Consider the following 14895-nt stretch of genomic DNA (forward strand, 5'->3'; position numbering starts at 1 on the left):
TGATTATAACAGCCATCCTGAAATTTACCCACATTCCTAATGTCCATTAATGGACAAGGATCCTGTTACTGAGTTGATCTTGGTTTACATGTTGGTTCCATTGGAACCAACATGTAAACCAAGATCAACTCAGTAACAGGATCCTTCTCCATTAATGGACAAGGATCCTGTTACTGAGTTGATCTTGGTTTACATGTTGGTTCCATTGGAACCAAGGGTGAGCATTGTATTTCATGAATACGCTTAAGTTTAGGTTTCCCCTAAAGAAATAATCTTGAGTTTCAGCTATTGTACAGAACAGAAGGATGAAGACCTGTGCTTATCTTACTTATTTATTTTTTACAGATGGGATGAATGTCTTAAGGTTTTTAGTCATAATTCTCCAGGCAACAAATGTCCAATTACAGAAATGATAGAATACCTCCCTGAATGCATGAAGGTAAACTCTCTAAAACAAAATTCTTCCTGGGTTTATGCTTGACATATATGATCTGAGGATTTATTGTTGTAATCACAACCTAATAATAATAATTTCCAGCTTTAAAGCTTCTCATTTTCCTTAGGCTATAAGGGAAATGAGACAATAACTACTTAAGGAAGGCCTTCTTGGATTAAAGAATCCTATTATTATATGTAATAGGTAATAATATGGTAAAATATTTTTATTTAAATAATCTGCGCCTATAGCAGAGACTACGAACTGGTGTTTGTTGGCTGAATAAAGCCTTTGTATATGTTTCACTTGGCATGCATACTATTGTTGTTTCAAATTTGCATGAATTGCTAATGTTTGAAACCAGGATGCTTTCCTTAAGGTATCTGGTTTCCTCCAGTTATATTTTCCTCCAAATATCTAGCCTCTCATAAGAATGAGATCTTGTACCTGGGCCTGCCTTCTCACAAGGCAGGAATTGCTGGGCTGAGCATCAGCAGCTTCCCATGGATGGGACAATCACTCTCCTATTTAAAAACATGGATGAAGCTGGAAACCATCATTCTGAGCAAAATATCGCAAGGACAGAAAACCAAACACCGCATGTTCTCACTCATAGGTGGGAACTGAACAATGAGAACACTTGGACACAGGGTGGGGAACATCACACACTGGGGCCTGTTGTGGGATGGGGGGAGGGGGAGTGATAGCATTAGGAGAAATATCTAATGTAAATGACGAGTTAATGGGTGCAGCAAACCATCATGGCACATGTATACATGTAACAAACCTGCATGTTGTGCACATATACCCTAGAACTTAAAGTATAATAAAAAATAAAATAAAATAAAATGCTCCACCTCTCCCTTTTGTATATTGGGCTCCAGTGCCTAGTTGTCACATATTGTCATTCTTATGCAATTGCTTTCCTTATAGTAGAGAAGTATTGAATTATGACTTTATCCAAACTGTGAAGATAAAAGCTTGCCCAAGGATAGCCAACATCTCAAGAACAATGGAAAAAAACTCTTATGCCTGGCATGGTTCCTTCATTTACATTGCTTGCCTGGCCTCTGTGAGTTTTTAAATATGTGACTCCCTTTGCTACATTAAATATACACCAGCATATGATCGGATACTCCATACAAGACAAACATGCACAGATTGTTGAGTGGATGAGTATTAAAGGATGCTAAAAGGCAATCTGGGAAAGTTGGGATTTGAGGGTTGGGACAGACATGGAATGATCAAGAAAGGCAGAATGACTTCAGATATCTTGCAAAGGAAAAATATATCCAAATGTTGGAGGAGGCAGTAAGATATAGTGACATAGGAAATAGAAGACCAGATTTGGAGCCTTCTGGAGGTCTTGGGATTTAATCCTGGTGCTGCCTTTCGCTGAGTTGTTTTAGGCAAGTCATTTCACCTCTCTGAGCTTATTTTCTGTTTTCTCTATTTCTAAAATAATGATGCTAATACTGATCTTACAACGTGATTACAAAAGTGGGGGTAAAATATATAAAGTGCTAAGGATAATGGTTCGTACATAATATACCTCCTACTATTTTTGTACTGCTTATGTGGTTATTAGTACTACTAGCACTTATTGTATTTTATTTATTGAGCAGGGACTTCCTGTGCACTAAATATTTTGGGCGTTTTCTTTTTTATGATGCCTAATGAAAATTTGAGCAGTCCAGTACACAAATGGCAGACAGATTAACTTTTTAGGTGCCTACATCTCATCAAAGGACACATAAATACTCAATCTCAAACTTTCTTATTCTGTAGTTAACAATTGTTAAAATCTGTCTTAATGAAGAATCAGAGATACAGACTTTTACAGAATGTTTTCTGCAACATTATTTGTAATTGTAAAACAATGTTGAAATATTCCCATGTGAAAACATAGTAATCAGTCAAAATTATACCAAAATGTTAATAAGAATTATCTGTTACAGGATTAGGATTAGTTTTTAATTTCTTCTTTATGCTACTACATTTTCTAGGTAATTTTCTATAATGACTTTATTACTTTTGTATTGTGACTACTTGTCAGCAAAATAAGTGAATTTAAATGTCTTAAGCCTGACATAATGCATTTGAATTACTTATACAACATTTCTGAAAAGTTGCTCTTGAAATCTCCCTGGCCCCCACCCAAGACAGCCCATCCTTTATTTTGCACACATTGATTATTACCCAGTTTTCAAACTATAACAACCAGACCTGCCTGTTTCTGCCTTGCACAGCACTACTGGCTAGTCTTGTCTTTATTGTTCATGATGGTGGTTGTGACCTCCAGTACTGCTATCCAGTCACCAACAGAGCCTGCCTTGTAATCTTCTTAATCCTTTTGGTACCTGAGACCAGCCAGGGCCCTGTTTCTTCCCTTCTGGATATAGTCTGACCCTCTACCCTCAAGTTCTGCAGGTTCACCAGATGCCCCAGGAGGTCCTAGATGCATTGATGGGGCCATATGGGGTATCGTGTCTAGTCCTGGTTCCAAGAGGGCAGCCTGGCTAGGTAGTATTTCTTTCTCAGGACCATAAATTTGGACCACTAGATTTGGGGTGTCTCACATTGTTTATGCAGCCCCACAAAAACAATTGTTCCCGAACACCATAGGGGTGGCTCTAATGACCCCATAAGTGTTCTTTCCCTAAGTTAAGTATCTAGAGAGCCTTCATCTATTTCTCATTACAACATCTATCCCCCTGTCCACCCTCCTCTAAACACAAACTCTCTCCGTGTTGCTTGGCACATGAGATACAGAAGCAAACACGTTACTCCAGACTGGGGCAATTCAGAAGATGAGAACTAAACCATAGAAAGACTCCATTGCTGGGATGGAAAATCTTGATTAGGAACAATAAGTTGTCACTGTAAGGTACTCAGCAAAGGAATCAGATTGACTATCCTTTATCCCAACTTCTTGGGACCAGAAATGTTTTGGATTTCAGAATATTTGCCTATATATAATGAGGTATCATAAGGATGGGATCCAAGTGTAGATACAAAATTCATTTGTGTTTCATACACTCCTTAAAAGCATAGCCTGAAGGTAATTTTATATAGTTTTTTAATAATCTTGTGCATGAAACAAAGTTTATATTAAGTACTCATGTGTGGAATTTTCTACTTATGGAAATATGTGGGTGCTCAAAACATTTTGGATTTTAGAGCATTTAGAATTTCACATTTTCAGATTAGAGTTGCTCAACCTGTAATCTGTATATCCTCTAAAAGCCCAGAAAGACATCAAATCTTAGGCACAACTAGTGGACTATCTCTTACCGAGATTTTAGTACATGCAATTTTATTCTCAAGCACATGGTATTTTTCTGAATCACTGGTGTTTCTGAGGCATGCAAAAGTATTTGTAACATTTTGTATTTTAAACTTCGCTCCTGAATGACATAGATTATAATTTTTTCTTGAGATGCAAGAGACCAAGGAAAGGAAATGTCTTGTGTGTTATTTTAGAAATAAGGTAAAATCCTTCCTAATATGTAGTGTACTGCCCCAATATCTTACCTGGTTTTTCTTTTTCAAAGGTACTTCTAGATTTCTGCATGTTGCATTCTACAGAAGACAAGTCCTGCCGAGACTACTATGTAAGTTTATTTTATTATTTTGTTATAATTCTTTGAAAAATATTAAAAATATTGTTACTATTGATCTGTAACCTACTGTAGAAGGTATTGATCTAATTTGTCGTATTATTGTATTATCTACTTGTGAGAGAATTTTTCCCTTACATTCTGTTTTCCCCTAACATTTTAATAGTTTTTAATAGCATCATTTTTTCTAGTCTTTATATTTCCTTAACTAATTGTGTCTTAATAATGAAGATCTAAAATATCTAAATGATCTTTTGAGAACTCCTCTCTTTCCATGCCTATGAGATATAAAGCAATTGAATAACAGCCTTCCAGGATATTTATTTTTGGAATTAATATGCAATAACTTAATTTCTTGTCTCCACTTGAAATAACTTTGTTCAAATCACTTAATTTTCAGCAGAATTGTAAACTTGTGTATTTGATTTTTTCAAGAATTACTTTGGGGATTCTATACTTGACTAACTGTACTTTTTAAAAAAAAAAATTCTGTCTTCTACAGATCGAGTATAATTTCAAATATCTTCAATGCCCATTAGAATTCACCAAAAAAACACCTACACAGGATGTTATATATGAACCTCTTACAGCCCTCAATGTAAGTTCAATGTTTTCATTATCTAAATAGTTTCTAGTTGGGTTCTAAAATGTTGTGATACAATAGTCTAAAATGTTTTAATACTTGATGGATCAAGAGAATTCCAGTTTTATAGTTCTATGTCTATGTCTGCCATGTGACTCAAACCCTTATTTTTTAATAAAGAAAGCAATCATTTTTTCAATTGCTGTAAAGTTCTACAGTTCATTTCTAATGGTCACGTAAGACCTGCTCCAATCCAGAATCAAATAAACCATGGGCAACACAGGTAACACTTGCTTGCCACCTCTATCCACCTACATATTCAAGAGTTTTCTCCAGTGTCAACCACAGGAAAATGCAAGAGGTGATTATTTCACAGCCACAGCTTCTAAGTTCAGCTAGCCACTGGGATCCAAGGTAAACTCTGACCATTCAGAGGTTCTTAGATCTTAGATTCCAGAGGAATAAACCCAGTTTGAAGTAGGCTTTTAAGACACAGCATGGACTTAAATTTTCCAAGAAACTTTTTAAAAAGTAACTATTATTTAAAAAGATGCTTTTATGTTTCTAGCCAATGAAGCAATGAAAATAATGCATTTGATGCTCTTCAATCTGAATCAAAGGTCTCAAACTGAAATAACTACAGAGAAAACAGTAACAGATAAGTAACTTAGGCTTTTGGTTGAAAGGACAGTGGCTACTAGTTTCAACAAATCATTGCCATGTGACAACAGCAGCCCACAATTGTGTAAATATTGGCAACAAATTGTGTGCATGTAAAACATTTGAGGACTGGAGATGCAAATTTTGGTCTAGATTTGGGCTATCTAATATGGGAACCACTAGTCACATGTGGCTTCCTAACTTAAAAACTAGTTTAAAGTAAATAAAGTTAAAATTTTATTTTTCAGTCACACTAGCCATATTTTAAATGCTCAGTAGCCCATTTGGCTTGCGGCTCTCATATTGCACTGCACAGGTAGAAGACATTTTCATCATTGCAGAAAATTCTATTTCACAACATTGCTGTAGGTCAATGAAGAATTTTTATTCACTTTCAATGAGGTCATTTCCCAACATTGAAGACTTTGGTACAGACCATAGTAACAGCTGTCACCCAAAGTTAAACCTACAAGGCTTACTGAGCACTTGGAGTGTGGAGAATGCAGACTCGTGGGGATTTTATGCCCTTAACACTGGTGATGGCAACTGACTCACCATTGCTGTAAGCATTTTAGCTCTCCTTGAGTGTGTTATGTTTTGCTATGAGTATAGTTCATAATCGATAGCCAAGTGATCTAACAGTAACTACACTACAGTTATACTTAGAAAATTTGTTGCATATGTATGTGTTTTTTAATTATAATTTTAAAAATAGGCAATACTTCTATCAGAAAAAATGTATCTATTTTTGTCTCCATTATCAGAATAAGAATAGGAAGAAATAAGACCTATATAGCATCTAAAAAGAAATAGACAATATATAATAATGGGCAAAGTGTAATTTAAATAAAATAGGTTCACTTAGATAAATGCAATATACTAGGTATCAAACCAGCACCCGATTCTACAATGCCTAAATAGCTTAGGAAACCTTGCTTTAGTTGTAAGTGAGCTGAGTGGGGCTCTTCAGGAAGGTAACTGACCTGATGGGAAATTACTGTGCACAGAAAATTTGAAAGTCTAGATGGACCAAATAGAGAACATAAGAAATCAAATACTGAGATTAAGACAAACTGGAGCCAGTGAGAGGCTATTTTCATTAATGGTGCATGCAAGAGTAGAGCTACTATGGAAAATCCATTAGCATAGCTACCAATACATTGGATACTTTAAGTCTTATTTACACTTTATTTGGGTGATATTTAAACTTACAATGTACTTGCATGCCTCAAAGCGTAGGTTTGTTGTATTTGTTATTAGTTTAAAAGCAGAGTTACAAGATTTCAGAAACATAAGAGGATTGTTTTAATGAAAGCACATTGAAAACAAGTATCTGTGTGTGTTTCTAGTATGGTGTTTTAAAAATATCAATAGTAACATTTTGAATTACTCTCACAAATATTTTTCCATATTTTTTATTTTAGCTTGAATAAACCATCAATTTTAAATGGATAAAAAGTCAAATCTACGTGGAAGTTTAGATGAGGTCTCAAAAACAATAGTTAGATCCTGCTAGGTTTTTGGGTTTTTTTTCCCAAGAATAGCTAGAGGTATAGCTTTATGAGCTCCATTGGGCATCCAATTGGTAATGAATATTTGTAAGGAGTTCTTTTATTCCCCCAGAATATTGTATATACATATATCTCAATTACTTTTCAAATGGTTAGGGTAAAAATAAATAGAAAAGAAAAATGGTGAACCTGCAAATATTCCATTGTTGGTGTCACAGTAGTAGTTTTTAAACTGGAATCTCTGGCTGCTTGAATCACAATTATTGTGGTTCTTGTTAAAATGAAGTTTCCTAAGGCCCATCTTAGACCTACTAACCCAGAATGCTAGAGGGTAGACCTAATAATCAAAATTTTAAATAAGCTTCTGAAAAGATTTTTATGAACACTAAGATTGAAAAAAATCTAACACAGTGCTGATGAAAACTATAGTATAGGGTTTTTCAAAATGTAAGTGGGTGTTTAGTGCAAAAACCTAGAAGTTGTTTGGTAGAATAATTTTGGAAAGTACAATCAAATCAAAGTTAATACAAGGAAGCTAAAAGTAGAAATTCCAACTTCTATCTAAAAGTTATTTCAGAAAGATGAACATTTTTAAAAAGAGATAGAAGGGAGACAATTGAAAGGATGTCTGAGAATTTTCTAGAAATGAAATATATAACTCATCAAATTGAAATAAAAAACTTGCCCAAGGGCTAAGAAGACCAATTCTGGCTGCATTATTTTTAATTATAAAATGTCAAACAATAATAATATTTATAAATAAGGGAAGGTCTCAATAAACTACTATATCCAAATAATGAAATATTAAGCAGTATTTAAAAACAATGTTCTTGATGAATCTTTATATAACATTGATATGTTTCTAGGCTGTGTTGAATAAATAAGCAAATTGAAGACATAATTTGAGTAGAAACATAAATACAAAATAATTATCCTTTTTTTCTATAACTACATCTGAGTTTTTGAACATGGGTGTATCTGTGTAGAAATACAGAAAAGGATTTGGAAGGATGTACAAGTTAGCAATGGTGATACTACTGGGGAAATGGAGTCCTGCCCAGAATTGAGGCTTAGGTGTGGTGAGAACTATGGCCTTATCCCAATGTTCCAGTATTTTAAGAGAATTTGTTTGGGTATTTCTTTTCTTTTTTACTTGTGGTAAAAAGCATAAAGTTAAATTTACTGTCTTAACTCTTTTTAAATGTATAGTTCAGTAGTGTTAAGTATTTTCACATTGTTACTCAAGAGATACCTAAATTCTTTCATGTTGTAAAACTGAAACTCTGTACTTATTAAACAGCAACTTCCATCATCTTTCCCCCAGCCCTTGGCAACCACCCTTCTACTTTTTGTGTTTAAGATTTTTCTCCACCTTAAGTACTTCATATAAAGTGGAATCTTACAGCATTTGTACTTTTGTGACTGGCTTATTTCAATTACTATAATCTCAAGGTTCATCCATGTTAGAGCATGTGACAAGACTTCCTTCTTTTTAAGGCTGAGTGATATTCTATTGTATGTATGTACCATATTTTCCTTATCTGTTTGTCTGTTGAAGATATTGGGTTGCTTTTCCTTTTTGGCTATTGTGAATAATGCTACAGCAAACATGAGTATACAAATATCTCTTTGAGATCCTGCTTTAAACTCTTCATATACACATTTAGAAGTAGACTTGCTGGATCCTGTGGTGATTCTATTTTTAATTTCTTGAGGAACCCCAATACTGTTTTCCATAATGGCTATCCCCTTATACATTCCGACCAATAGTGCACAAAGGATTCCAGTTTCTCAGCATGCTCACCAATACTTGTTATTTTTTGTTATTTTGATAGTGGCCAACTAACAGATGTGAAGTGGTATCTCATTGTGGTTCTAAACTGCATTTCCCTAATAATGAATGATGTCGAGCATCTTCTCATTCAATAGTCATAAGCAATAATGCTTATTGACTATTCATGTATCTTCTTTGGAGAAATACCTATTCACAGCCTTGACCCATTTGTCAATTGGGTTATTTATTGTCTTGTTGAGTTGTAGGAGTTCCTCAAATATTCTGGATATTAACTCCTTATAAGATATATGATTTATAAATATTTACTCCCATTCCATAGGTTGCCTTTTTACTTTGGTCATTGCTTCCTTTGACTTGAAGAAATTTTTAACCTTATATAGTCCTGTTGGTCTGTGTTTGCTTTAGTTGCCTGTTCTGTTGGTGTCATAGCCAATAAATCATCTCTCCTTTTTCCATAATTAGTCTAGTAAAAATTTTTAAATTTTGCTTATCTTTTCAAAAAACCAACTCTTGGTTTCATTGATTTTTTTTCTATTTTGTCCTATTCTCTCTTTCATTTATCTCTGCTCTAATCATTATTATTTTCTTCATTTTGCTAATCTTAGGTTTAGTTTGTATTTTCTTTATTTCCTTGAGTTTTAAGTTAAATTATGGATTTGAGATCTTTCTTGTCTTATAACATAAGTGTTTACCATTATAAACTTGCCTTTTAGTATTGCTTTAGCTATACTCCATACATTTTGGTATATTATGTTTTCATTTCATTTGTCTCCAGATATACTTTAAATTTCTCTTTTATTTTTTCTTTGACCTATTTGCTGTTTAAGAGTGAGTTGTTAAGCTTCCACATGTTTTTTTATTTTCCTATTTTCCTTCTACTTTTGATTTCTAGTTTTATTCCACTGTAGTGAGGAAGCTATTTTATATGATTTCAATCTTTTGAAATGTTTTAATGCTTCTTTCAAGTTCAAGTCTTCTGTTTCCTTATTGAACTTCTGTCTGGTTGTTCTATCCATAACTGAAAGTCAGATAGTGAAGTCTCCTACTATTACTGTGTTGCTGTTTATTTCTCCCTTCAGTTCTATCTAAGTTTGTTCCATATTTTGGGGAGCTCTAATGTGAGGTTTGTATATATTTATGATTGTTGTATCTTCCTGGTGAGTTGACCTTGTTATCATTATATACTGTCCTTCTTTGTTTCTTGTCACAGTTTTTGTCTTAAAGTCTATTTTGTCTGATGTAAATATGGCTGTTTCTTTTCACTTCAGGTTCTCATTTGCATGGAATATATTTTTCCATCCGTTCACTTACAGCCTGTGTTCTTATATCTAAAGTGAGTCTCTTGCAGACAGCATATAGTTGAATCCTGTGTTTTATCCATTCAATCAACCTTTGTATTTTAGTAGGAGAGTTTAACCAGTTTACCTTTAAAATAATTATTGACAGGAAAGGACTTACTATTGCCATTTTGCTAATTGTTTTCAGTATGTGGTAGACTTTTTGTCTCTTTTTCCCTGTATCTCTGGTGCTGTAGCAAGTCATGATACTGGGACACTGCCTAGGATCTGTCTGTTGACACTGTTATCTTCTCTGGTGCTAGACTAAGACCCAGTGATCCACTTCGTTATCAGTGATCCCCTGCTGGCACCCATTTGTGTCAGAGCTTAGATTCAGGCAAGATAAAAATCATTCCCTTGGTCAGCCCCTTAGAAGTCAGAAGTCAGTGGATATGTTCCACCCTTTTCTTTCTCTTTCCAGGGAGAAGGCAGGAGTTGGAAGTTTTCTCCCAATGGCACTGTGCTTTGCCAGAGGGAGGATCTGTGGCAAGTAAAGGCCATGCATTTTTCTACTGTCTTTGATATGGTTATTTTTGGCTATGTGCTCACCTTGGGTACAGAAACACCTTAACTAAGTTCTGGATTGCTCACAAAGAAAATGGTCTGTGTATTGTTTTTAATTCCATATCTCTATGGAGGAAGGGGGGCCTAGGACTTCCTATTTTGCTACCTTGTTGGCATCAGTCCCTCTATTTATGTATTTCTTGAATAGTTAAAAACTAATTTTTCAATAAATAACTTTAATGAAAACTTATGATCTAGATTAATTTAACAACTATGTATGTATATTCTACTGCATAAAATCCTTCTAGAAAGATAAGCCTGAATTTCTTCAAGGACAGAATGAGGGTATAACTTGCTAATTTATCTTTAATGTCCTTTCCTGTTATAATCCTATATAAGATTAAAAAGCTTATGCTAGGTCAAGTAGTCAGAGAACTAAAGAATCAGACTGAATCAAACAATTTTACCTGTACAAAATGGTTCTAATTTGTGTTTTTTAAAATCTTGATCTAATTTTTATTTTTTTAATGTTCTAAAATAGATGTTACTTTTACAATGTCAAAACACAGCTATAAAACCAGACAATAAAAAGATTAGTTTATACTCAGTAGTTGATTATGATTGTGTTTTTATTACACATTTTTTTTATTTCTCAGGCAATGGTACAAAATAACCGCATAGAGCTTCTCAATCATCCTGTGTGTAAAGAATATTTACTCATGAAATGGTGGGTATTGAATAGTATTTCTTGTTTAATGCTGTGCCTATTGGATCTATTACAAAGTCTTCAAAACAATTATATTGTAATGGTATTTTAATGTTTTGGTTTTTGTTATGTTAATGATTTTACTTTGAAGAAATAAGTAAGGCAAATGCCCTAGAACTTAAAGTATGATAATAATAAAATAAAGTGAAAAAGACCAAATAAAAAGAAGTTAAGGTTAAAAAATGCTGGCATTGTTTATCTTTATCATTAAATAAAATATTTGGAGTGGGAGGGAATTATTATATAAGACATAAAGAAGCTCTTTAGAGACTAAAATTTATCTTTAACATTAAATGAAATATTTGGGGCATGGAAAGGATCCTTATATAGAACATGTAGAAATATCTTGGACCCTGAAATTTAGTTGACAATGAAAAAAGAGGTGTGTTCTAGGAAGAGCACTCATATTGCTGACAGATTATATGGGTTAGCATCCTGGCTCTTTCATTAATTTGTTAAGTCATAATTTGCTTAGAACTTGAGAGTCCTTCTCTGAAAATGAAAAAGGTGAATTAGAAGATTTACTTGATTCTAAGCTTCAGTGAATTTACCAACAAGTTTTCTTAAAGAGATTATAACCACTTTTTCCCGAAGTATCTTAAGTAAATATTTTCGTTTGAAATTACTCAATTCTGGTTTGCTTATATTTTTGTAGGTTGGCTTATGGATTTAGAGCCCATATGATGAATTTAGGATCTTACTGTCTTGGTCTCATACCTATGACCATTCTCGTTGTCAATATAAAACCAGGAATGGCTTTCAACTCAACCGGAATCATCAATGAAACTAGTGATCATTCAGAAATACTAGATACCACGGTAATTCCAAATTTTAACCTTCTAAAATAAAAGATTATAAAAAATGTATTTTTTCTTAAGACTACTAAACCCATAATAAATGTGACATATCAGGACTTCATTATAAATAGCCTGTAAGAATTTGTATATGGTACTAATTTCTCCTAAAATCCTTTGTGGAAGGAGAGGGAATATAAACAAATAGGTCAACGAATGAGTTTATAAACTAATTTAAAAGGAACTGACATGTGTTAGATGCCAGCTTAAATAGTGAAGTGTAAAACTTTAAAATAGGTGTACAAGAAAGCAGATTTATAGTTGCCAGGGACTGTGGGATATGGGAAATGGGGAGAGATGCTTTATGGATATGTAGTTTCCATCCAAGATGATGAAAAAGTTATGGAACTAGATAATAGTGATGGTGGTATTACACTGTGAATATACTTAATCTGCTGAATTACATATTTTAAAATGTACACGTAAAATGTAACACTTTTAGAATGGTAAATTTTGTTGTATGTATTTTGTGACAATAAGCAATTTTATATTGGCCTACAGATTCATATTCTTTTTTAATTCAATTATCAGTTTTTGAACACATTCTGAAATGAGGATGTGTTCATCTCTAGTAAATGATATGAGTATTGGTGTCAGTTAAATTTTCTGTTCAACTCAAAGTGGACAGTATATAGAAATTAAGCAAAAAAAAAGAAAAAATAAATTTAATAGTGAAAATTATGGAAATATTAAAGTGTTTTATATCTCTCATAACTAAATGTCTTATCCTTTTTTGTTTTAGAATTCATATCTAATAAAAACTTGTATGATTTTAGTGTTTTTATCAAGTATATTTGGGTATTGCAAAGAAGCGGGGCAAATTTTCCAACAGGTATGTAATACATTTTGTATCTCTAAAGTTGCACATATTTTAATATGCAGGACATAAGTTAATTGATAAGCTATTACTATATTATGTCATAATAAAATTACATAGCTTGACTAACATACAGATTAGAAACACCAAGCATAAATGTTTCAAAAGGTAGAAATCACATGATTTTAGGTAAGGTCACTGCCTACTTGATATATCTATGAAAGAGATGTTCCACTTTTACTGGTCCTTAAGGATCTCTCTAACTACAAATGGTCTTTATGAGTGAACTTTCTTTTCTCTTACATAGTTTTAAAGATTTTGCTAACATAATGGTTAAATTTTGAACTTGATAATTTTAAATGTAAATGTTTATGAAGAAGTTATCTGGCCCAAGACTCCATTTCAAATGAGTCTTTCTTTGAATTCCTTTTCTAACAGAAATGCTTTTTTGATTAAATAAAATTCCAGGTTTTAATACAATTTTGGAACTTTTTACAGCAAAATTTTTACTTTATATTCTACTTTTTAAATGAGTGAGCCAAGTTCAGATCAGAACCAAGTGTATAAATTGTCTGCAGGCCCTACCTTTGGTTGATAAATGGCATAGATCCTTCTTTTCTCAGCATGGAGGTTGGAAAGTCTTTACAATTTTTTTTGTATATTTTAATGAATATTATTTTTATAAATCTTATGTCTTTCATACAACACCTCACTTTCTGTGAAAATTTTCTTTGTTGCATCATGTAAGCACAGGTATTTGCATTTATAAATTTGATAATATTGCTTTGCATTTTTAAAACATTATACATTGCAAGTATTTTCATATAGATACTTTAAGAAATTTGTCACAATTCTGATAGTTAGACTGTAGTGTTGCATTTTACCTTAAACAATTTAAGGCACATTACTTAATTTTTCTTGCCGTTATTTTCATTTTCCAGAAATGAAAATTACAGATTATAGTTTAAATTGAGCTATAAAGTTACATGAATTTTCTGTCAGATTTGATCTCCACATTTTCTTATTGATATTTAAATGATCTACTCTGTTGGAAATCTAATGCCCAATACATAAAAAGTTTGAAAATACCATTATTATTTGTTTTTATTTCCTAATTAAGTTTCAGTGCATGTCCCAAACCTTTTTAGAAATAACTTTAGTTCATAAAGAGAGCTCCACATTCATGTTGTTATATGGGTAGAAAGGCCCAGGAATTACTAAACCAACTTGCAGTCCCCAAGAAGTTTCCTTAAGATGGAGTGGACTCCACAGGGAAAGCCCAGCAATTTGTAAGATTTCCTTAGGCGTCAGACTCCCATAACACCAGGTTAACAGAGGACTCTGGGCCATCTCCAACACCGATTCATCCCCTGGGGGCACTGAGGTCAATCCAGGATGGCATGAGGTTACTCCTTGGTCCTAAACTTCTCCCCAGCTGGCTGCAAAGCTAGAAAAATTTTATTACTGGGTGCATGTATATAACCACCTAGAGATGCTAGGTCTCTGTATGTGGTAATTTTTTATTATTTTCTATCCCAGAAAAGGAATTATTTTATGGATATGAACAATGTTTTGGAATGGGTTATCTACACGACGGGCATCATTTTTGTGCTGCCCTTGTTTGTTGAAATACCAGCTCATCTGCAGTGGCAATGTGGAGCAATTGCTGTTTACCTCTATTGGATGAATTTCTTATTGTATCTTCAAAGGTAAAACAAGCTTGAATGATTTCCACATCCTTTAAGCATTTTTAATATCAAAAGAAAAACTATTGTACCTGGTGTAAATTTAAAACTGACTTATTCCTTTTCTAGTTGTTTCAAAATATGAAGAATTTTTTTTATACCCTATTAAGGAAAGGCTGGAGCATGGTTCCAGAGTTCAGAATGAAGATCAGAGTTTCTCAAACTCGGCACTATTGAACTTTGTGGCCAGATAATTCTTTCTTCTTCTTCTTTTCTTCTTCCTCTTCTCCTTCTTCTCCTCCTCCTCCTCCTCCTCCTCCTCCTCCT

General features: G+C 33.4%; 1 protein-coding gene and 1 long non-coding RNA gene across 3 annotated transcripts in view; one reads left to right on the forward strand and one right to left on the reverse strand.

Moving 5' to 3' along the window:
- Positions 1 to 14895, forward strand: part of TRPA1 (transient receptor potential cation channel, subfamily A, member 1) — a 56349-nt gene that overhangs the window by 26636 nt on the left and 14818 nt on the right. The window contains exons 16-21 of the mRNA XM_012000089.1: positions 3991 to 4050; positions 4559 to 4654; positions 11103 to 11173; positions 11868 to 12030; positions 12809 to 12898; positions 14423 to 14592. Of these exons, the coding sequence (XP_011855479.1) occupies positions 3991 to 4050; positions 4559 to 4654; positions 11103 to 11173; positions 11868 to 12030; positions 12809 to 12898; positions 14423 to 14592 (650 nt within the window). The remainder of the gene's footprint in view (positions 1 to 3990; positions 4051 to 4558; positions 4655 to 11102; positions 11174 to 11867; positions 12031 to 12808; positions 12899 to 14422; positions 14593 to 14895) is intronic.
- The window catches only part of LOC105553907, a 219604-nt gene that overhangs the window by 5851 nt on the left and 198858 nt on the right, over positions 1 to 14895 (reverse strand). The window lies entirely within an intron of this gene.

The sequence above is a fragment of the Mandrillus leucophaeus genome, unplaced genomic scaffold (assembly GCF_000951045.1).
Source record: "Mandrillus leucophaeus isolate KB7577 unplaced genomic scaffold, Mleu.le_1.0 Scaffold616, whole genome shotgun sequence".
Classification (NCBI taxonomy): Eukaryota; Metazoa; Chordata; class Mammalia; order Primates; family Cercopithecidae; genus Mandrillus; species Mandrillus leucophaeus.